We start from the raw sequence: 24813 nt of genomic DNA on the forward strand, positions 1-24813 counted from the left end.
AGAGAACAGAGGTATGGAGTGTAGGCGTCCTCAAAGAGCAGGTGAATGTGTTCTGGGCTGGGTCCATCTCTAAAGGAAACTGCTCTCCTACCGGAGCGAGCTCTCGCACTCAACATCAAGACCAACTCTTCAAAAAGGCTTAACATTATTGATTTTTTTTTTTTTTTTTTTTTAAATCTTGACTTCGCGGCCCCTGCAGCACTGCCACCTGGCCATCTGGCCGTGCTAATTGCTGCTTGCTTGACCGGCTCCCCGGCCTGCCTCGCGCAGGGCTAGTCCCCAGGCGTGGTCCTCTCCCAGCAGACCCGCCCTGATCTTCTCCACGCCCTCCAGGGCCCTGGACGGGTACAGAAACCTTTACGACCTCGTCCCTGAAGGACTCCCGCGATGCAATGTTGGTGCCCCTCGCGGGGTTCGTGCGGAAAGGAGGAAAAGGAGCACTTTGTCACTTCGAGCGCCCACTGTTTTTACCTTTCATCCTGTGAGTCTGTCACATCTGGTCCCGCCTACCTAGCTCAGCCCCTTAACTGCGTCCTGAGCGAAGGCCACTCCCGAGCGAGCGCTCGCTCCCGCCCTTCCTTCCGCCTGCGGAAGAAAAACAAGCGGCCAGGCCAGGGGCGGGGGGCGGGGGGCGGGGGCAGGGCCGAGTAACCCAGCTCTCCGCGCCAAGCCCGCGCCAGAGCCTCTGTGCCGCGCGCGAAGCCCCGCCCCGGGGCGTCGCCCTTTTATCGCTCCGCCCCCGGGCGTATCCCCTCGCTAGCCCCACCCAGGGGCGTGCCCCCGAGTTCGCCCGCTCGGGGGCGTGTCCTCCGCCCCCCACCCCGCCCCCGCCCGTGGGCGTCACGGCCGCCCCGCCCCCGCGCCGCGGGTCCTGGGTTTTCCTCATTCCACTCGCGCTCCCGCCAGCTAACAAGTCGGAGGGCGGCTGACTCACCGAGGGTTGTCTCCAAGGGACCGGCCCGCAGGCACTGCCATGGCCCCTGTGCTCAGCAAGGACGCGCCGGACATCGAGGTACGGCTGGCTGCGCGCCGGTCCCCGGGGGGCGGGGAGTCCCTGTTGGCGGGGGCCCGTGAGGCCCGCGCCCACCGCCCGCGCCCGCGAGGAGCGAGCGACGCGGGAGCCTGGCCTCCGCGGGGGCCCGCGCGGGGCCCGAGGAGCCCCGTGAGTGCAGAAGGGGGTGCCCTTGCGGTGGGACGGCGCTGTTTACTGCAGGCGGCGGGGCGCGGGTCAGGAAAGCGGCCGTGACCCGAGTGGCGTGACCGCAGGGGCACGGAGTTGCAGGAAGGTGGCTCCTGCGGGACGGCAGCGGCCGTTTTCCACCGTCGGCCCGCTCCCTGCCTTCGCGCCTACCTGCGCGCGGGACACCTGTCTGCAGCCCCCACCTGCGGAGCCTGAATTCTGAGTAGCCGCCGGGGTGCGGCGCGGAAATAAAGGACAGCTGTGTATTCAGCGATTCCTGCCGCTCCGCTAGCCGGAGGGCTGCTTACGAAACAGTTAAGCTCGCAGAAGACGGAAGCAAAGTATTGGGAACAAGAAAAATGCCAAGAATTTGTGGGTTTTCCCCCTTTCAACAGTTTTCAATTTCCTCTGGCCTTTTGTTCTGTAAAAGTGCCAGCTTTCTTTCTGTGCTTATTATAAAGTCCTCTCTGAAATGGCCGTGTCCTGTATGAGTTCTTCGTAGGACCTTTATGCCTGCGGTGAGGACTTAATGATAAATAGGGACTTTAGACGAACCGGTGTCGGCGTCTCTGAGTTGAGCCTCACTGTTGTTGAGGTTTTTGTTGGGAGCGTTTCTTGATGCGAGTCTTCTCTGATAAGAGGTATTTGTGCGTGCACGGGTGTGTGTTCTTTGGAAATGACAGCATTTTCCTTTCCTCGGTGCTTTCAGTGGTTTAAGGGAAAGTTTAAAACCACCTGTTTGCAGAGTAGCTGCTTTTGCCACGTTTTGCCTCTGCTGTTAATTGGAAGAACTTTGTATTCCGTTTAGGGGGAGGCAGTTGCGTTTTCCCCAGACTCCATACATCAGTTTGAATAATCCATTTTAGTAACAACAGCCAGAGTATATTTTGTGGGCCTCTCCAGTGAATGCACTTGTAGCTTCTCTTGTGGGTAATTTACTTTTTCACATGGATGGATATGATGTATTTAACCCAGTATTAACCTGTGCGTGCAAAGGGTAAAAGAGACTTGATTTACGTTATAGTCCTTTTAGTCCTTACTACTTTGACCTAAGCAAATGCCTCTTTTCCCCACCAAGTCAATAATGGCAAAGTTCTCCGAGCATCCAGGCAGTACTGACTCCAGAAGTCAGAGTGTCAGTGGGCAGGTGGCCTTTGGCGTTTGAATTTCAGAAGGGGGTGTTATCTGCTTAACTGATGTCTTTCTCTGTGTCTCTTGCATTTGCCTTTGAAATCAGTTCTTAACCATATTACAGTAAAGAAAAGGATGCCTGTAAAACATGAGTGACTGGCTTAATGTCACACATGCGTTGTTTCAACCTAAACCATTTTAGAAGTCCAAGCCCTCACGCTCACCTGCATCTAACCTTCGTCAGCGCCATGGGGCTACTTGGTATCACTTGCAGCCTAGAATAGTGGTAGTCAGGGTTTTTCAGCATTTATGTGGTTCAGATATGCAACACACTTTAATCAGTAACAACTTCGATCGTACACAGTGCCTTTTCCCTCAGAGTAGTACCCATGATTCGTGAGCTAGACTGCCATGAAAGACTCTGAAATTAATCATTAAAATATCATGCAGTCATGAAAAATACCATAAGCTTAGAAGAACATGGTCAAGCATAGATGTTTCAGCTGGTCTTGCTGAATCACAGACGTTCGCTTTTGTGTGAAGACCCAGAATGAATTATGAAAACTCAGTTTTCCATCCACGTCGCATGCCTACACTGGATTTGCTTTTCTTGAACACGATTATTAAACCCCCTGTCCAGAGGTCGATCTGACAGTAACCACTGCCTTAGGCTCACAGACATGGAGCGGCAAGCAATCTTGAAAAAAACAGCATGGGCATGAAACAGAGGACAGGGTGGCTCGGTGAACAGGAGACGATCGGAAGGTGCTGGAGGTGCCGCCCACCGTACCTGTGATTTCACTCTCCCCAAAGCTGCTGACACAACCTCAGGTCTCAGTGAGGCAGCCAAGACACGGCTTTGTTTCTGAGGAAAAGGGGAGCCGAGGTAGAAGAAGCTGCCGTGTGTGCTCACTCCGTCGTTTCTAGCCTCGGTCCAGCGTCTCATCAGGCTTCCCGTGTTGGGAGCATGAGAAACAGCCAGAAGGTCGCCAGAACCCCAAACGGGAATGTTCTTGGGCGCCGCGTGGGTGCCTCCATACGTCACAGAGGCCAGGCAACAGAACCCACCTCATGTGCCCGAAAGTTGCCCTTGTAGTAATAGGAAAAATTGCACGGGAAGTCACGTTGCTCTTCCCCACACGTTTGGGTGTAGTTCCGAGCCCGGGGTCAGGCGCTGACCGCCTGGCGCTGAGGTCTCCTTCCGCCCACTGTCAGCCCCGCAACTGTAGGCCAGTTCCCTGGCTTCTCTCACTCAGATTTGCATGATCTGTCAAGTATGGAAAATGAGAGTAATTAGCTAATGCTGAAAATTAATGTGTTGTCAGGAGAAAGGACAAACATGTTAAAAAGTACAAATACAGAAAACTATCAGGAGAATCCATGCCAATGAAATAGTGTTCTAAAGCTCACCAACAGTAGCTGAATACAGGGTCTGGCAGAAGTAAGGCCTGCTTCAGTGTGGTTGGTAGGGTGATACTATGTGTGTAATAATTTATAGTTTTAATTTGAACATTTCACCTAAAATATATGGTGTGCTTGAGTGTGATATTGTTGTGTTACAGAATTCTAAAAAAGGGGCATTGTTTGGGCTGGACCCTGTATATTGTACTTCGAAGAGTCATTTGACTTTTGTGGGCTCACTGTTTGGATACAGGTGAATTTTGCCAAGGATGGCTTTGGAGTGCCAGTTCCTGGGGAGGTTTCGAGGAAGGCTGCAAAGATTTCTAGTCTGAGGCATCGATTACTTTCCCTGAGGCCAGCAGTACCTTCGCAGCATTGATTTAGTTTCAGTTGGTAACAGGTATGACATCAGCACATTGAAAAGCAAGTCAGGATGACTTGGGGAGAGTTTACTCTTGTTCAGTGTCTCGGTCCCCTCCCACTGATGTGGGTAGTTGGGGATAGGCGACAGAAGTGTAGCTAAAGACGAGTATGCTTTTCTCTCTTTGAATACCAGTAACTTTTGGTAAACATTTACAACTAAGCTAAGTGGCTACTTCCCCCTCTACTGCTTCCACAGTGACAAGTCAAGTTCCATCCTTGACCTACTAGTTAATGAGTAGTAAGGGGTTATAAACTCATATCAAATTTACCCTGAGTATGAAGGGATTTCAGCCCATTGTCCACAAAATCACGATGCACTTTGAGTCAGATAAAAACAGTTCCGAATGACTTATCCCATGGATTACATTCATTGGAGAAGATCATTGAGAATTTTCTGTGTTTATTAATTAAGAAAATAAGATAAAACGATAGATTTGAAAAATGGGGCTATAATGGAAACAACTTGGAGAAAGTAAATTTTAAGGAGCATTTTGACAAAAGAAAAGATGTGAGTTACAAACTGGTAGAGAAGGCAAAAAATTATTCCCGAATACTGTTAAGCACGACTGCTCTTTCACCCTGGGGCAGAGGGGGGTCACGGGTCCAAAGGCGGGGCGAGGAGCCGGGCGCGGCGAGGCCCTGTGTCCCAACAACATTGGCTTTAGCTCACATGGTTTTGGCTCCATGTACCAGTAACAGTCCTTCCTTGTTTTGTTTTGTTTTCTTTTCTCCTCTTCTCTTTCTTCCGGGCTAGGTACTGCAGATCTATGGATATGCTGTCTTGACTTGCTAAGGCTTTAATTTTTTTTTTTTAATTTTTAAAGTTTAAATCTGTATTGTGAATTTGAGTTGTCCTCCCACCTTTAAGCTGCCCTGGGGACCATACTTAAGTTTTACTTGCAAGTATTTCTCCTTCCTAAGGAACGTAGCTGGGCAGTGGAAATATGCCCGACTATGAGATTTGGAGAGTTTGTTTATTCCAGTAATATCCTTGTAGTCTTAAGGGATGTGTGTGTGTGTGTGTACACATGTGCATACATATGTATATTTCAATACAGTTAAAAAATTCTACCTCCTACACATGAATTCAGATGACTTGTTTCAGTAGTTTAATTAAAACTGTGAGATTAATGACTAATGATGAATCTATCACTAGGGAGAGTTTTAGTTTGGATCTGCTTAATCTTAATCATAGCAGGTAGTGTTGACTGATTGTTTAATTGTAAAAATGTGCTAGAATTCAATAGCTGCCTTGCTTACATTCCAGAAGGAAATCCAGCATTTACAGTAAGGAATCAATAAAAAATTCCAAGGAGCTCTAGAGTCAAAATGCTGAGATGATTGCATGATCTTTAGGCAATGATATCTTTTTAAAAAAACTATTTGAATACAGCATTTTTACTGAGAACAACACAAAAACTGAGAACTAGATGCTTTAGTAAAGGTAAACATGTCTGGTCCCTGTGGGAGAATTCTAACAATTAGCATAATCTTAAATTGAAAACGAGAAACACTGAAAGTGAAGACTGTGAGACTGAAAAAAATTAAGCAATCAAATAATAATGAAATAAGAAAATAAAGAGAGTAGATAGGGACTAGGCATTCATGCACGTGCAGAGGAGGAGACTGGAAAGCAGGATTGGCCAGTTCATTGTTCTGCTTCTTGGCTGCATTGACATGGCAACCAATATGGGCCAAGGCCCTTTAGTCCTTGACACTATAAGGGAAATTCTGTGTCATCTATACCCCGCCTTCATTCAAAAATACTTAATGAGGCATTCTAAGATTACAAAGTTATCTATAATCAGGATTTTGATGTTCAAATGTAACATGTTTACCTTCTGTACTTCATTTGCTCTTAATCCTGGGTCAAGACAGGAAGTGTTTGGCCTCAAGCATCAATAGTGGGGGTGTTCACAGGTATCAGGGAGTCAATTCTACTACTGAGATAACGCCTAATAGGCTTATGCTTTTCCTGTGGTTTGTAATTATTACAGCTTCCATTGCTTTTAATTAAAATAAACACCTGCATGTAACTCGATGTAGAACTTTCCTTTGAGACTGAACAGATATCTATTGATGTTAGGAACTCAGTACTTTTGTAAAAAGTTATTTATATTGTGTTTCACAGCATCACGCTTCCTTCCATGGTTTAAAAAAAGACAGGCCTGGGTTCAAATCCTGGCTCTGGTATGTTTTTATTTGCGTGATGGTGGCCCAGGCCTTCCCTGGACTGTCTTTCCTTCCTCTGATCTTGGCTATTTTGTGCTGTAGCTGTAAGGGTTCATTAGAGTCATGGACAGATGATGCCTCAGACGGCATCTGTCACATAAAATGGAGGCTTTTTAAACGTCGTAATAATTTTCAGTATTATTGCATATACCATGCATGTTACATAAACATCATTTGGCTGGAATTTTGTTCAGTTCTGAGAATTTACCAGTGGTATCAAAGTCTGTTTGAGTGAGTGAGGGAGAGGAGAGTTAATGAAGTTAAAAGAATTAAGAGGGAGGCTCATTATATATTCAAAAATGTGGGTTTATTTTATGGGAAATTTCCTGAATTCTAGTTGTCAGTGTTACCAAGGAGATGGGACAGTTTTTCTGAAATTCAGGTCAAATTAAAGAGACCCACGCGTTTTGCTTTCTGTTTCTATTTTCAAGAGAATTTTAATGCCCTCCGTATTGCCAGCCCTGTACAGTTGGCTGCAAGAGATTCAAAGGAAGCGGTGGATGGAGGCTGGTTGACGCAGGGTCCTCCGCACCTAACACACCGGCAGGAAGATGGCCTGACCCCGCCTCGGCCGGTTTATTGCAGGGGATAGATTCTTCGGTGGTTTTCTGAGTGTTTCTGAGACCAGCTTGGGACCAGTGCATTGTTGAAAGTTATTTCTTGGCACTCAATGATATTTAGAAGGGATCTGGAGTTATCTGTTTCTGAAAAGAAATCCCAGCACAATTACTTTAAAAAATAATACTCATTATTTTTTTCTTTGTATGAACTGGACTAAGCATTACTTTCTCTAAGCAAGCCTGTTGGCTTCGAAGAAAGCTCTCGTCAGGACTTCTGAGCGTCCTGGCATACTGTTTGTTCAGAAATAAGGTTTTAAGTCTGGAAAGGGGAGGGAGTTGGAGAAGCACATATGCCCCACCAGGAGAAGGTAAAGCATGTCCGCCCTGACCTGTGGTTTAGGTAGTGGGCTTTTTGTGCTCGCTTATAACCATCTCACTCCTTTGAGAAGTTCAGCTGGGTTGTGTAATAGTGTTCACACTGTCTTCCACCTCTACCTCGACTGCAATAATTAAAGAGACAATCTGTGTTCCCACCTCCCAGGTGCTTGGAAATTGATATTATGAGCGCTTATGAACGTCCCCTCGAGGCTCTTCCGACTGGGCCACTTTGAAGAAAAATCTCTTCATCAATAATGAAGCCCCGAGGGCCACTTCTCAGGGGACCCCCACAAATTACATGTCAACGCCAGGCCTGATTTATACGAGTGGCGCTGCCCCCGGCCCGGGCTTCGTTCGGTGCCACAGCCCGCCCCGCCCCGCCCCGCCGCCCCCTCCCAACGCTCCGCCCCCCAGTTGTGAACTCTCCCTTGCCCAGCGTTGTCTCATCCAAGTGGAGCTTGGCTAAATCTCGGTAAATCCTTTGTACAATATTAAAAATTGATGAGGGTAGCGTGCTAAAACTTTAAAAGTGTTAGTCTGACGTAAAGGCCCCCTGAAGATCTTCAGCAAAACAAAAGAAGAGACTGTGTATTTACTATCGCTTAATTACAATAAGTAGGCGGGGGCCAGGTGGGGGCGGGGGGCGCCCGGGGATCTTTTTGCTCTGCCCCAGGGATTCCTTGCTCTCTGACCGTGTGGAAATCATTCCACGCCTGTGAAGGCTTTGCTGCTTCCTCCGTGAGTTTGCTATTGATCAGTCTTTTAAGGATGGTTTGTAATAAAATAGGGCAATGGTGAAATTGTTTGGAAATGTGACCTGCTGAGTGATCATATTAAGGACATGCAGAGGTGGTATAGTATTGTAGCTGTTCTGCTTTACGTGCTGGGAAGGATCAAGTGGGCCGTTTACACCAGCTCTGAGGATTTGATGGACTTACCCTCTAGTCTTCATCCTTGCTGGCTTCCTTTTCTTTTTCAAGGCAAGTGAAGGAGCATGATCTCTCTCTCTCTCCTGGGCCCGCAGAGAAAGTCTGTTTCTTCTGTATTGGGCTGGAGTCCCGTAAGGGTGGCTGGGAATAGAATGGATTCAGTTTGTGTCTCTAGGCTATGACTCTTTTTAGCTAGGACTTCAGATCAGAGATTCAAAAACAAACAAAGATGGACTTGCGAAGCCCATTTCTTCAGGGTGTGTGTGGGTTGATCACCGTCCATGGAAACTGGAGTCCAGATGGCAGGGCGTCCAGTCCCGTGGGGAATCCCGGGACCTTTTTCTGACTCCTGACTCCGCAGCGGCCTCAAGGCTCTCGGGAGCCCGCTGTCAAAGACTCCTCAGGGACAGGAGTGGGGAGCGCTGGGTGGAACGGCTCCAGTCCTCCAGAATGTAAGGGAGAAAGGCACGCAGCTCCCTTCAGGGATCTCTAGGATTGGGGCGTGACACCTCTCACAGCAAAATACTCTTTTGGGGGTTAATGTCCATTAAACTTTTGTATTCTTTTGATTTAATGTTTCAATTGCTTTTCAGAATCATCACAGAAGATTTAAACAATGCAAAAAAAAAAATGAAAAGACCCCAAACATGCAGTCAAACCACCCAAAACATCCACCCTGCAGTGACATAGTCCTTTTCTGTCTTATTCAGGACAGTTTTCCCCCCATGAATGGCTTTCAACATATACAATTTTATATTTGCTTCTTTATCCTATCAGCAGTATCTGTTCATATTCTTACTAACTTTTAAAATAGTAAAATTTTAAAATTTCTAAAATTCGCGGCGAAGAGAGCAGGGCGCTGGGAAGTGAGGGGCCACCAGGAAACTCGGGCGCATTGTTTCCTGCAAAGAGGAGCAGAGACAGGGAAGCACCTGGGGCGGGGGAGAGAGTTCGCTCGCTGATGGAAGAGGTTTCCTGGAAAGAGAGGCCAGTGTCGGAGGACAGAGCGGGGACAGGGCTCCCCGGGCGAGAGGGACCAGGCTTGATGGCATAGATCCCAAGGAGGGGTGGGAGGAAGCAGAGGGGGGTTCTGTCCGATGGTTTTTACTTTCCCAGCAAGAGTGCGAGGGTAGGAGGAAACAGGAGGTAGACTTGAGGAAGAGGAAAAAAGCATGAGTAGACGTCCCAGAAAATGGGGGAGTGAAAGCAGACGGACAGGGCAGGCAGGAGGGCTGTCGGGCTGCGTCCGTTTTCTATTTGAAATTTGTCAAGAATTGAACACGAGAGGAGGGAACACAGTTGTGGGTTCCCCAGCCGCGGGTAGCTGCTTGCATTCAAAGCCGTTGAAGCGATGGGCTCGGTGGGGTCCAGGTTCGCCTGGGCAATGACAGAAAAAGGAAAAAGAGAGAAGGCCAGGAACCCAAGGTGGCGAGAGGAAGCCCCAGAGGCCGACCAGGAACTCTCTGCCGAGGGTCAGGGCGCAGCAGAAGGCGGAGCGAGAGGCCCGGGTGTGTGCCGTGGCTGGGGCCTCCCCAGGGCAGAGGGCTTTGGGGACCACGAGCGTGCAGGAGGCGGAGGTTAGAGTGTGCGCCTGAAGGACACCTTCCGCAGGTGGCGCGGCCATTAGAATCGAGGTCACAGGCGTTGGAGGTGGGCTGGCCGGGAAGGGGAAACTGTCGGTGCTGGGTGACCCAAGGGGCCGCCTGCTGCGCAGACGCGGGGTCGTGGAGAACGAGGAACTCGCCGAAGGCTCGCTCTGAGCTCGGGCGGAGGGCGGCGTGTTGCCCGAGGGCTTGGCGGAGTGACGTTACTAGGAGCAGGACACACAGGACACGATGTGAAGATGCCTGGGAAGAGACGGCCACAGAGCAGGCGCGGAGACAGAGGCTGCAAAGGAGGCGCCTGCACAGCCAGGAATGGCGGAGCGGCCGATGACAGTCCCCTCCCGGCCTCCGAGGAGATGCGGCCCAGTTGAGACGTTGAATGTCTGACTTCTGGCTGGGCAGCAGCACATTCCTGTGTTTTCAGCTGGTGGTCGCTTTTCACAGCAACTGTAGGAAACAGATGCAGGGTGTGGTGTGAATGGGGAAGACGCTGTGGTATTTGTGGAAGAGGAAAGGAAAGAGGAAAATGGGGGGTGTGTGGGTGGGGCAAAAGGAGGTGTACAGCTGTGAGTACACAAAACACAGAGTTTGTTCTTCTGTTGCTATTTATTAATTATTGTGTTAGTGATTTATGTTACCTCTGTACACCTACTTTTGCCAAGCTGTGTGTTTGAAAGGAGAGGCAGGAAGGGTAGGGATCTCTAGCATTTGAAAGAGGGAAGATCATGATTAAATTCAAATTCACCGTGAAAGGAAGTAATTAAGATTAAATATTATAATATTTCTTAGAGGCGTAACTATGCCATTGAAGTCCTAGCTCTTGTGAGTGTTGCCGTCTGGAACGAATGAGTTAAGAACAATCGGTACCGGCACACGTGAGCTGCTATCGTGGTGCCGTTGTTTGCCCCACGGACAGACGCAGCCCTTGTACAAGGGGGAAAAATGTTTATTAAAGAACCAAGTAGAAAACTTTTAAAATCCACACGTCCAATTGAACACACATTTTTGCAAAACTTAAGTTGCCAACAAAATACGTCCTATCTTCTTTCCATTTTATGAGCAATTGTTAAGCATCAGCCCTGATCTAGGCACTGCACTGAGGACCGCGTGGGGACTGGCTAGACAGAGAAGTGTGTCTGCCAACTGAGCTGACGTGATCAAAATGGAATTTGAGGCAACTTCACAAATGACTATAAATCAAGACAGAAAGAGAAAAGCGCTTGGGGGTGATGGTTTGGAATTGAAGTATGCAGGTTATAAATTGACATTCATGCAGCTTAATGGCTTAGTTTTACCCTGTTGTTTTGGTCTTACTTAATAAATGACAACAAAGAAATCCATGTGAGTTTTGCCACGATCTCCTCACACCTCCGCTCCAATCTCCAGTAATTCAGGAGCCATGGAAGAGTTGGGTGTCTTTGTCTGTCCGGGGACGGGTGGGGGAGGGCTGTCCTGGCTGAAATGGGTCAAGCGAGAGTCCCGGGCAGCAGAGCCACCGTTAGGCGCCGTGGGTGTGGGTCTGTGCACTCACAGCATGTCTCCCCCGCTGCCATCGTACCAACCCGGTCTTACAAAGATGCCTCAGTGTCAGAAGCGTGGAAGCCAAGGGCGTCGGGCGCTCAGGCGGTCTGATTAAAGCAGCGGTGAACTGGAGACTGCAGCCTACGAAGATGAGCCCTGTTTTACGTGGCTGTTTATTCAGACATTAAAATACATGACATGAAAATGAGAAATCTAGGAAGGATAAGAGTGGGAAGTCCTTCAGACGTGACCTCATTTTTTCCCACTGCACGTACCCACCAGTTTTCTCCGCAAGACGCTTCGTATTCAGACGCTCCTGGGGTCCGTCACGAGTGTAAGTGGGGCAGGGTCTGAGGTGCTTCAGGCCACTGGCGGATGGCTGCCGGGGCGAGGGGGGTGGGGGGAGGGGTTGGTGACGTGCCATCCCTCACTTCTCACCGTGGTGTCCAAGGACTAGCCCTGCCCTGTGCCAGGCTTCAGTGACCTCTGACAGGACAGACTGTGTACTTACTAGAGAAAGTAGGAAAAAGAGAGGCAGCGTGGGCTGCAAGGCTGGATTTGGTTTTGCAATTCTAGATGTTCTTTTTTTATTTCCTTTAATTCCTCTGCATTTAGACATGTGCTATAAAATTTGATTCACTGGGCTCCTTGACCGGAGGACATTTTTCTTTTGCATTCAACGTGCATTAAACCCTGTGACGGCCGTTCTAACCAGGATGATGTTGCAGCCAAGATGGCCAGTTCACGGTGGAGGATTAGAAAGTGTCATTACAGGGGTGTGGTCTGTGGCTAACTTCCGTTAGCCTAACCCTTGCCCGCTGCACCTCTTTGGATCTATACCACTTTGAATTCATTACGCCGCACTGGCAAATACTAAGAGCTACGTATTCTGCAATTATAGTTTGTACTCTGTTTGAAAGATACCATTTGTCCTGTTTTCAGTTAATTTGAAAATGAAATGAATCAGGAATCTTTGTAAATATTTAGTTTTGCAATTTAAAAGTGTACACCCACACGAAAACCTATGGCTCCGATGAATGTAGCATCTGAGCCTGAGGGCTGGTCTTTGGGTCGACTCTCCTTGGAGAGCTGAGTTGCACGGGTGAGCTATGCCCATTCCCACGCGGTCCCCCAAGCTCAGCGGTGCCTTTTCACGCCCATGGAAGCGGGGCAGTTGGCATGGGACTTGGAGCTCCTCTTGTCGTTAGCAAGCTATTGTCACTGAGATGCTACTATCGCCTCACTGCCCAGGGTTTCCTGTGTGAGAATCTCTGAACTACCCTGTGGCTTTTATAATGGCACCTTTAAATACAGTCTAGTTTTTATTAGTATAGTGAATGCTCAGAATAAAAATGAATTAAGAAGAGCTTCCCAGAAGGAGCAACGGTGCGCATTCCTGCCCTCGCCGGGATGTGCCAGTGAAGGGCTGGAGTCGGGCGGAGGCAGCATGGACCCGGGTTCGTGGAGGTGGCCGAGCCCCCAGGTGTGCACACCCTCTGCGCCCACCTGAGCCCTGACGGAGAGGCGGAGGAGAGGCTCAGCTGGGGCTCTCCGTGGCTGCGGCGGCTGGGCCCAGGACGCCTTGGACTTCTCTGCCCCATCTCCATTCTTCCCAGTTCCTACCAGTATGGTCCTGATTTTCATTTTTCTATCATATTTTTGGTTGTTTCTTTTTTTGTTCTTGGCCATTTGCCTTGCAGTTTTGGAAAATAGAATGTTTTAAAAAAGGCTAAGTATTTGGATCTCCGGGTTTCTCTAGTGTAGTTTAAACTAGTTTAAATAATCTAATAATGGGCTAGAAAATAAAAAAAATATTTAAGATAATGCCAACGAACATGTCTTAGGGACTAATTTAAGAAAGAGGTCATTCATCGTCAGCTTATTGCTTTGTTTATGACTGAATTAATGTAGTAACCATAGGACAATTTCACAGTCGCACTCATGTTGATAGTGCTTTGTAAGACTAATATGTTTTGCCCATTTCAAGATTCCCATTATGGCTGAAGCTCTACTTTGGAACTAATACATGAATGATGAGAGACACAATTTACATATGCATATAAAAATATATCAAGTGCTTCATCCAATACAAAATTGTGGGTAACTCAAAATATTTGGGATATTTATTATTCTGCATTTATAGGAGGGTAAAATTTCATTTTAATTAACTTTTTTTTACTTCTTCCAATAAAAATAGATTATGTTCAATGCAATTAATTTTAAGGCAAAAGAAATCTGAGATACATTTCTTTGTGATACTATTAAACACTTTCTAGTCCTTTAGGCTTTCATTTCACTTCATAGTAAATACCACAGCGGATGCATTAACCATGCAACCTCTGCTTCCTTAAATCTCTCTTTTTATTATTGATTTTTTTGGAGGGAGAGACAGAGAGACATCAGTTTGTTGTTCTACTTGTTTATGTGTTCATCGGTTGCTGCTTCTATGCGCCTTGACCAGGGATCGAACCCACTACCTTGGTGTACGGGGATATGACGCTCTAACCACCTGAGATACCCAGCCAGGGCCCGCTTCCTTAAATGTTGACAAGTGTGTAAATAGCATGAATGTTGCTCACAGTCAATCCTGCCATGTAATTACGTTGCAACCTTGTTGATTCCCATCAGAGTCTTCCATTAAGTCAAATTCTCTTCTGTGTCAGCACAATAACCTTAATTATAACTAATATCTGTCATCCTTGAGAAAAATGCTCGTACCTTTGAATAAGTTCAAGTGGCAGAAAGGCTTAGAGAAAGTATGTGGACCTGTACAGTGACAGGAAGTGCCTTTTATCAAACACCTGGAAGTTATTACAGTTACTTATCTTGAAACGGAGAATAATGGCTGATTGTCTCCCAGCGGTGTGCCCTATTTAAGCAAAGTCTCAAAAGGTAAATGGCTCTGTTTAGTATGCTCCTTTTACCACATAGTCTATGAATAAAATAATAAAGAAATCTTACCAGAAGCCGAATGCTACTAATTTGGTGAAATTATTACTCATTACATAGGAATGCAACTGCATAAAATTTATTTTCAGCATCAACCTGTAAAGTGACAGCTGAAGCGTAAGAAGCTTTGTATCGGAAGCGACGGTGGTAATTTATTCATCTCGCGACGAAGAGTATTTCGATGGCAGTGGAAAACTTTGAGTGCTGGAAGACTTATTTTAAATACGGGGATCATGTAATCTTTCTTGGGGAAATAAAAGAAATCTAGCTTTATCCCACACCTTTGAAACCCTGAACTTCTGACCTGTTATGCTTCTCTCTGCTCTTATTAGTCATCCATTTCCCGACTTTTGCTCCATTTCTACTTTTATATATAGCTTCCAATCAGAAGCACTGTCAGAGGTGATATGAAATAGTGGATAACTCAAAATGTTTGAAAGTATCTGGGAGCTTCTTTGAAGCGATATTTGTGTAAGAATTTGGTGCCGTCAGGGAGTCAGGAGCCTTGGTCCCAACCTTGACGGCCCTTCATGTGGGTCTTCCTTCTGCCTCCCAAGGCCTGTCTGTCAGTGGGCGTCCCTTATGGCTCTAACAACGAGGCAGAATTCAATTCATTGCGTGCTGCCTTTATATTACGCAAGGTACTGAAGATACCGAGATGAGTCGTAGCCAGCGATTATACTCAATAAGCTCAAAGTCTGTGGAGCAGGCAGTCACAGAAGCAGAAAATTTCAGACAGTGTGGATGGATTTCCGTCAAAATATAGGATCTAATCATGTGTGTAAGAAAAAATTTATGAATCGAAAGTGTTAAGCGTGTAATTCTTGTTATAATGGAAATAGTGTTACTTGACATTTCTGAGTTGTGAAGTATTTTTGGTACTGGAGCATCTGTGATTTCTTCACAATTAAGGGAAAGTCTTAGCTTTTCAGATAAGATGTCTGGATTTCATTCAAATCCAACAATTGAAAGGCACTTGAAGCATGCTCTATTTCCCTGTCATTTTTTTTTAGCCTATATGTCATTTGTAAGATGACACCAATGTTCAAGTGACATGCCAAGAAGAATGGAACTTTTTTCCCCTAAACTAGTCCTATACCCTAACTTTTATTTTCTATACTTACCATTCCCCTGTAATCACAAACTGTCGACATGAGAGGTGCATTTATTTCTTTGTAGCTTCACAACGTATATTCATTGCCATCAACTCCTGCTAGATCTTTCTTTTCTTTTTTTAAGCACTGGAAGAAATTTAATCCAGTCCGCCTTCTGTTCCCATTCTAGAGATCAGGAAGCTAAACAGAGGGGAGGCCAAGCGCCGCAAACCCGCAGACGCAGTGGGAGGCAGAGCAAGGCCACGTCTTCCGGGTCTGGCAGCTCTCTCCTCCTCTTGTTCGTGAACAGTTTAGTGTTTATTGTGTCTGCTTCCGTGACCATTTACCCCCTTATGCCCTCCTCTTCCTCCTCCGCCCACTTGGCCCCCCTCACCACACTGCTGTGCATGCCCATGAGTCCTTTTTCTTTTTTGCTCAATAGAGCTTTCTTCACAATAATTTTAAGTGTTGCCTCTTTCTCCTCATTTAAACCAACAACAGCTAACCAATGTGTGTCAGGTAGTTTGCTGGACACTGTGGCTCATAGATGGTAAGACTTTTCTGTAATGTCGGACTCCAGTCTTATCTACAGCTCCAAGGCAGAACTGATTTCATCGCTCCCACGGACTCTACAGCAGTCCTGGAGTTACATCCATTGAAACCCACGTGAAGCGAGGACAGAGTAGTGATGGACAGTGTACGGTCTGAACACACCAGAGCGGGCTAGAACCTCCGTCACACGCTGGACAAAGCACTCAGCCTCCTTGTAATGTCGTTTCCTCCTCTGTAAATGGGCAACAGTAGTATGACGGCATCACAGGACTGTCGTGACGAGAGCCACTCAGAGGCGCCTGGCGTCCTGGGAGCTCCCACTCAGCAGCAGCTACTCATAGACAGCCATTCAGTGCAAGAACTTTAGAAAAATGTGTCTAAGTTTTTTTTTTTTTTTTGAATAAGAGACATAAAATTTTGAGAAAGTCGAACTGTCTTGTCTGAAATCTATACCAGGCTGAGAAGAAATCTGGAAATTAACGGAATACAGACAGAGCTGGCGCATCCCGGAGCTCAGAAGTGTGTCACCTCACGCGCCAGGCGGGATGGGTTTACCACAGCGTGGCTGCAAGGGCGGGGCTCCCCCAGGGGGGCTGTGGAAGGGAACAGTCTACAGCGGAAGAGTGGGCAGCTTTTTATTCACATCCTGGTGCCATATTGTAAAAAATTCATACCAGTTCAAATGGAGAAACCTATTAGCAGCCGATCAATGGAGATTAAAATGAATCATTTTTTCTTCAGCGCTGGCACAACAACATTCCCATTGATCATTTTTTGAAATGAGTAATTTTTGGTTTAGGATTTTTGACATCTTGATGGATTTCAAGAAAAACACTAACTTAGGCTGATGGGATTTCCCATTTGTCTTTTAGGGACACAAGCCAAATGCTTTCGTTTTGACATTTGTATGCACCCCGGCCCTGGCCGTGTCCCGGCCAGTGCCTGTCGGCTTCCCACCCCGAGCTGGCCACCAGCCTCACCATGGGCACACACCCCGTTATGAGCCGTATTATGAAAAAAATTAATGAAAGCGGCTCAAACAAGACAGAAATGTATGTCTTCCTCATGTGAGGAAGTGCAGGGCGCGCAGCGCCTCGCCTCCTCAGCAGGCCCTGTCCTCCTACCCTGCTGCGCCCAGGGCAGCCTCCCGTCCCAGGAGAAGTTAGAGCCCCGCCCGGGGTGGGGGGAAGAGTGCACCCCTCCCTTTGTGAGCCGTCCCCAAGCACCCACACTTCTAAACCCTTCTGATTGGCTGGAACTTGACTGGCTATAACTATGGGTGGAGGAATCACTTTACCAACTTTTTTGAGAGAGTTTCTGTGCTGCTTGCCCAGGCGCAGCGCAAGGCAAGCTGCATGGGCCTCGGACCCCTCCGCGCGCTCGTCTGTGCGAGTGCAGCAGCGGAGATGGCTCGCTCCTTCCCGCTCCCCTGGACAGTGATCGGGTGCGTCGGGGCACTGGACATGTTCGCAGACCTTGGGAGGTGCCACATCCATGGTTACAGGTAATTACAATTATTAAAATGGATTGGACTCAAGAGAAAAGGCACAGAGGTCAAAATCTAGAGGACGCCAGGCACGTGCTTCCAGGTGGCCCTTCTCCATGGAGTGACACAGGGTGCTGTGTGGCAGGTGCCAACTGGGGGACTGGATCAAGGAGCCTCAGTGCCTGAGGTTTTTATCCTGCGTTGGTCACGTGGCTGTGCAGTGCTGCGCCACCGACTCGGCCACGCAGGCTCCAGGCTGGCCTAGAAAAAGCGCGAGTTCAGCGCCAGTCCCGCTGTTGGCTCCCACTGCCTGCCCCAGCGGTGCCGCGGGGCGGTGGCTGTTGACAGACATGCGCTCAGCAGAGAGAGCACCCCAGTTTGGGTTCCCGGAGGACGTCCAGGGCCACTTGTGCAACCGGGCCTGGGAGGGAGCGTGCAGGGTTTGAGCAGCTCAGGGCCATTGAATCAACCCTTCCCTGCTTCAACTCCACCTGCAACCATAAAAAGAGAAACCAAACGCATGGGGCAGTGGCTCTCAGAGCCTGGCTTCAGGCAGCAGGAAATAGCTACCCTGAGAGACGACCCCCCACGTCGGGAGAGCCCCAGCGTTGAGAGAGCGTGCCAGCTCCCATGGGAATCAGATGGCACCGAGGAGGCCGAGCGGAGAGTGGGGGACTGAGAAGCTAGAGTGGGCAGCACAGATGCGGGAGCCCCAACAGAAACCCGGAGACCTGCCGGTGGTGCCCAGGGAGATCACGATGCTACTGAACGGCATGTGAATCCAAGAAAGATGACCCAAAGTAAATCTCGAAAGAGCCAGAAGCAGCAGCACCTGCTATTCTCGGTGGTTTGGGAGGAGAGCCCGCCCCTGCCTGTGCTGGAGGAGAGCAGGCCCTTCCATGGCATCGCGAGGGAGGCATCCCAAGGACCCACACACACAGATTGTGCTGAGGCGAAGTGGTTTACTTGTGTGGAGATCTGCCCCTGGATTCCCAAATCTCCATCTCCCTCTGTCTTGCCGTGAATAGAGTCCAGCCGTGTGCTTGGCAAGGCTAGACGGAAGCCAGTGCCAGAGTTTTCTGCTTCACGTTAAAGCTCAGTCCTTTGGAGCCCACAGACTGTGCCAGGCCCTGGTAGCTGCTACGCCCACGCGGTCACATCCTCCCAGGCGAGGGAGCGCATGTGTGTGTGAGAGAGGGGGGGTTTCTTTGTTCTTCTGGGATTGTTATTTTGCATTTGGGACAGACAAGGTGCTTTTTCAAAAGAACCAACCAACTCCCCAAGCTTTGGGGGCTTTTGGTGGTGCCACACCCCGTGTTAGATTGATGGGCCTCCTGGGCCAGGCACGCCCTGCACCCCCAGCAACGCGGTGCCAGAGGTGGGAAGTGAGGGCTGTTCGCCCCCAGCAGAGAAGCGCGGAGACGCCCGGGCAGTGAAGAGCCACAGCCCACCGAGGAAACACCCGGCGCACTCCCCAGTTCATGACGCTCCGTGGCCAAGCCCCTTCGCGCTCTTTCCTTTATTAATAGTTACCTACTGACAACACCGCCAGCCAGGCTGGAAACTTGGCGATTCACAGCGCATGGGATACTCCGAAGTTTCTTGTCTCGGAGGGAAATAATTGGCTCTACACCAGATGCTGCTCAAGGACACCTCACAAATCTGAAAAGCCAAGACCTGAAAGAACCAAGGCGTTTCCTCGTAACTCAAATGTGTCTTAGAACAAGAACAAGAACGTTTATAAGGAGACAAAAGCATCCTGCACCCAACAAGGTAAATACCTGACGTCGAATTAAACATGACCAGGCAATTCAACATGTTGAATTTTGGGAAAGGAGGAGGAAGATACAGCCCACAATCAAGAGTATTTCTCCACATCCGTAAATACTCCTTTAACCATGACTTCTAGTGGGCACGTATTCACATATTGTTCCACCAGAGACAAACCGTAATTTAAGTTTTCTCTCCCTGCCATGCATTTTCCAGTTTTTTATTGTTATAAATAACAAACCGTACTGTCTCACAAAGGAGATTTCTTAAAAGGATTTCCTTTTTATTTTAAAGATTTCAACAGAATCATTTAAAAATGCACATCCTTCAGATCTCGCCCTTGACAGGCTCACCTTCCGGGCGGACCTTGCTGTACTGCGTGAACACACTTAGACAACGTTGTTTCTCCTTGTCCTGCCTGCCCCGTCCCGCGGTCCGCCCTCTCATTTATGCAGGGACCATGCCTTTCACGTGGTGGAGATTTCTGTGTTGTGCAATCAAGCCCAAAATTTTGACCCTAGAACATTTTAAGAGTGGAAAACAACAAATAATTCATTTATTTTCTTGTCAGAACTTGTAGCAGGTTGCACATTTCAGTTCAAAGTGCTTCGGTGAGTGAGAAAACCCTTGACCTGCAATGTTGGAATAGTCAATGCTCATGTGGCTTAAATTATTTGTACCTGGTGACAAGTGCTCCTTGTCCTCTGCAGTAGACTGAACATTAGGAAGCAAACAGGATTCTGTTGGCTTTGACAGCATTAAAAGTCCTGCCCTCCAGGGGAAGTTTCTTGTTGCTGTTTTTGAGGCTGTTTTACTAAGGACTTTGTCTTACTAACAATCTTTGGGATTCATCGTTTACAATCTGGTCTGTTTTGGGAAGGAGATGTAACCTGAATTCATCTGGACATGTTGGACCAATGTGTCCAACATGTTGAATTATACACAGTTGTATATTTAATTGAATTATGTACAGTTGTATGCATATGAAAACATCTCTACGTTGCTGTATGTGTGTTGTGGATTTTAAGATCTGTGTTTGAATTTCATTGTCCCTCCTCACAGACATATTAATTTGTGAGGCGGGTAGTGCATTTTCAAGCAGTTTGCCTTTAAATTGCAGGCTTAGGGCCAAGAGAAGTTCAGGGAGTGATGACTTGGCGGCGCACGGGACACATCTCTCTCTTTCGCGCTCATTTATAGTTACCTTTCCCCGTTACCTTCATCCTTATATTCCTGTGCTCCAAAACGATGACCCCCGTGGACCTGCAGAGGGGCAGCGCAGGCGCAGGGGTGGCGTCCCAGCCCCGTCACACGGCAGTGGGGAACGGCACTGCGCCCTTCCCGCGGCCCCGGGCCGAGGGCTCTGCGTGCCGCCCCGTGCACCCCTCCGGGCAGCCCTGTGCAGTAGGGACTGTCGCGCCCACCGTGTTATGGGGGAGAAGGGACGAGGCTGAGGGCTTCTCTAACAGAAGAAACGGTAGAGCTGAGAGCTGAGCCCAAATTTAACCGCCAACACGGTGCGGAGCCCTTAGTGAGTGTGTAATTAAAGGGAAGTTGTAGGGGTAGGGCTGTCGGAAACCCCCTCTGTCAGTTATTTATTGACTTGATAAGAGTCTCGGTGCCTAAGGGGAAGCTTGGCCTCTGTGCAGAGCTAGTGAAGGGTTTAAGAAATGGAAGATAAATTACTTGGAAAGGTAGTTCAACTTGAGGGTATAGAAGCCTGAGTGTGGACAAGGAATGGAAGTGTATTTAAAAAAAAAAAAAAAAAAAAGGAAGATGTGGAAGTCTCTTACCAGACTGATGAGCATGGATTTCCAAGGTTATACATTTTGAGGTGGTTTATGACTCAGGTGTGGATTTGGGGCACAAAATGCTTTCCTTTTCTGCTGCCAGGTCAGCAGGAGACTGAGCATATCAGTAACGGGCTTCCCCGGGAACCAGAGGTGCTCAGTGCATTCCTGAGATCCCTCCTTCAACGCGCCCTTCGCCACAGCTGATGAGGGGCTCAGCAAAGGGTCGGTGACCGGGTGGGCCCGGGGCTCCTGCGCGGGGACTTTAAGGGAGCAGCGGCATGTTCCCTTCTCCATCGGTCAGAGTTTGTTAGATCATTTTCTGAATGAAGCAATAGGTAGTGACCAAATGCACTAAACCATAGATGTTTCTGTTTTCCTGTAAGTTGAGAATATTTATTAAGGGGAAAAATGGCAGCATGATACAATGTTTCATCAAAATCAAGGTTCTTCTGCCCAATTATCAAAACAGGAGAAAAGCCTGGTTTTTATCATTATTAGTTTTACCTGACGCCGTGGACAGTAGGAGACGACTTACAGAGGAGTTAGCATTAGCCATCAAAGAGAAAGTGAGGGATAATTCAAATAAGACAAAATGTAATTCCTCAAGTTCAGCTTATAAAACTAAAATGTCAGTATATCAGTATCATTTTAGTGGCTCAGAATTATAGTAAGTAATGACCAGTCTTGAACAGGATACGTTTGTTTATCATTTTAAATGCAAAGGTGCAGGAAACTGAATGGTGCATTATATTTGGATCATCACTATTGTGGTAGAAAACAAAGCCATGTTTTCGTAAAGAGGACACTTTGGCCAAGTGACATCCTGCAGGTGGACTCAAGTTCTCATATATCGCAGTCCCAGCGTTTTCAGGCTGAGACTTGCAGCTTTTATTTGTGCAGCGAGGGCTCGTGACTGATCAGTACCTGTTCCTCCCTGCCTGTTGATATGGAGATGCACCCCTTGGAGGCAGAAGTCTAGTCTGCCTGTTGCGACATTCCAGCCGCTTCCCAGAATGGTGTTGACAGACAGCACCGTGACAGTGCATAACCTTGATTTGTGCTCTTGTCTGAATGTCTCTGAGTCATATTCTATCATTGCTTTTCTTTCTTTCTGCCTCCCTCCCTTCGTACTTCTCTCTCTCTTCCTCTCCCCTCCCTCCCCTCCTTTCTCTCTCTCTCTCCCTCCCCCTTCCTTCCTTCCTCCCCCCACCCCGCCCCCCACCCTGTGTGAAAGCAGGCATCTCCTCTGTGTTTTGGATTTTAAGGGAAGCCCTCTCAGTTCCTCCCCGCTGGGCCTGGTGCTGGCTGGGGTGTGCTGGGCGCGGCCTTCCTTATGGTGAGGTGCGCACCCTCCGGGCCCAATGTGCTGCAGACTTTATCGTGAATGGGTGCTGGATTTTTCCAAACACCTTTTTCTGCATCTATCTGTATGATCATATGACTTTAACCCTTCATGTTGTTTACATGGTGTATCACATTCATTCATTTGCAGATATTGTACCAACCTTACGTATATTAAACAAAATAAAATTATTTCAAGTGAAATTTTCTGTTTTTTCTGCCCCTAGAATCACCAGTACATTTTTTACCGTGTTACTGAAAATAGGTGGGAAAGCCAAATTCCATGCATGGGAGAAAATCTCCCTCTATAAGTAATACACCTTTTATCTGCAAGAGTTAACAGGCCTCTTAAAGTGCTCATTTTACCCAGAGAGGGGAACACACGACCCTCTGAGGCCTGGCCTGGCTTTACTTAGGAAGACTGCAACTTAGACTTGTCTGTATCATTCTGCCTGCTGCTTAGTTATTGATGACATTGACTTTCAGTTTTAAAAAGTCTTGCTTTGGAAAATTGTTTTTAACAGCTCTCAACCACTCATGGTCTGTGTTTTTATTTTATATCACTTTTCATTTGGGATATATGTAAGTCAAATCCATGGTAACTGTTCTCCATGATTCAATTTATTTTTACCCAAGATCCATTGAATTCAAGTCACTGCCTTCTCGCAAAAGGTTAACCCAATATTTCATGTTGTACTTTCTACGTATGCTACGTAAAAGAAAAGTCACTGTGATAAGCAGCCAATAAATTGTATTCAGAATGTTTATTCTCAAAAGTTACATTACTCTGCCGAAGTAGATAAACATAATCATTTATCACAATATGGATTGTGGAAGTAAAAACTAAAATAAATGCTGCCGTCTTTCTTGCATGTTACCCAGATTTTTTCTTTCTCTTTTTGTTTCCTTTAAATGTTGGCCACAATAACCATCTTTAAAAATGTCATCTTTTTCTTTACCTGTTTGAATTAATATGAGATTAGTAATGGTTCAAGGTTAAGTTACTAGACAAACAAAAAGTGCATTTATTTTATAATAAGAAAATGTTTTCATTTTTTGTGTGAAGTGTGATTAATTATATTTTTAATGTTGGCTATTATTAATAGGTTGCTTTGGCATTTTATGATAAGGAATAAACCAGTTAAAACTCATAGCTCTCCAGTAAGTTTGTTGTCCAGACAACGGCCATCTGAAGATATAAACTGAAAAACTATCATGTCCATCATAACAGGACTTACTAAAAATAATTGTCATTTCTACTTGGGATAATAAAGTAAGCCCCAGTGATTTGTCACAGTGAATAGAGTATACAGGGAAATCCAGTGAAAGGAGATTTTTGTGCCTATTGTTTTTGGTAACACCTTTATTGATAAATAATTTACACACCACACAATTCACCTTTATGAAGTATAGAATTCAAAAGCTTTTTGTGTGTTCATAGAGTTGTGCTACCATCACTATAATCAATTGTATCACCTCAGAAAGAAACTGTAACATATACCCTTTAGCAGTCACTCCCCATTTTCCCCCAATTCCACAGCCCCTGGCAACCACAGTCTACTTTCTGTCTCTACAGATTTGTCTTTTCTAGACATTTTATATAAATAGGATCATAGAATATATGGCATTTTATAACTGGCTTTGCTCAGTATGTTTGCCATATTCATATGTTATACATAAATTTCCCAAATTTCTTTCTGTTATGGATATCTAACTCTTTTGCATTGTATTTAGAGAAATACTTTATATGACTTCAATTCATTGAGGCTTGTTTTTTGGCCTTGTAGATGGTTTAGCTTAGAGAATGTTCTGTGCACGCTAGAGAAGAATGTGTTTTCTGCTGCTGTTGGGTGGAGTGTTCCACAGGTATCTATTAGGTATTAGGAACACACTGGTGTTCGAGTCAGTTTCTTTTTTCTTCTCCCTTGAGTATAAGATTCTTGGTTGATTTTTTTTTTCTTTCTAGTACTTTGAAAATGTCATCTCACTGCTTTCTGGCAGCTGTTGTTCTAGATGAGAAGTCAGCTGTTAAACTTATTGGAGTTTCCCTGTACATGATGAGTCAATTTTTTTCCTTTTGCTTCCAAGGTTTCTTTTTGGTGTTAACTTCTAGCATTTTTATTACTGTGTCTATGTGTGGCTCTCTTTGTATACATCGTATTTCACATTTGTTTAGCTTCTGCATGTACAGTTTAATTTGTTTTCTCATTTTAGAACTAATTTTGGGAAGTTGTCAGCCATTATTACTTCTTATATTTTTTTGACCTTTCTTTCCTTTCCTGGTATTCTTATTACTATATTTTGGTGTACTCAATAGTGTACCACATATCTCCTTTAAGGCTCTGTTTTTGTTTTTCATTCTTTTTTTCCTCTCTCTGTCAGATTGCATAATCTCTCTTGATCTCTCTTTAAGTTTGCTGATTCTTCTGCCAGTTTAGATCTATTACTGAGTCCCTTGAGAAATTTTTT

The 24813-nt window shown here is 46.7% G+C and overlaps 1 protein-coding gene across 1 annotated transcript in view; it reads left to right on the forward strand.

Moving 5' to 3' along the window:
• The first annotated feature begins 852 nt into the window (after positions 1-852).
• The window catches only part of DPYD (dihydropyrimidine dehydrogenase), a 527599-nt gene continuing 503638 nt past the window's right edge, over positions 853-24813 (forward strand). Inside the window, exon 1 of the mRNA XM_054564805.1 lies at positions 853-1012. Within this exon, the coding sequence (XP_054420780.1) occupies positions 974-1012 (39 nt within the window). The 5' untranslated portion in view covers positions 853-973. The remainder of the gene's footprint in view (positions 1013-24813) is intronic.

The sequence above is a fragment of the Pteronotus mesoamericanus genome, unplaced genomic scaffold (assembly GCF_021234165.1).
Source record: "Pteronotus mesoamericanus isolate MK-2021 breed Mesoamerican mustached bat unplaced genomic scaffold, CSHL_Meso_final scaffold_99, whole genome shotgun sequence".
Lineage (NCBI taxonomy): Eukaryota > Metazoa > Chordata > Mammalia > Chiroptera > Mormoopidae > Pteronotus > Pteronotus mesoamericanus.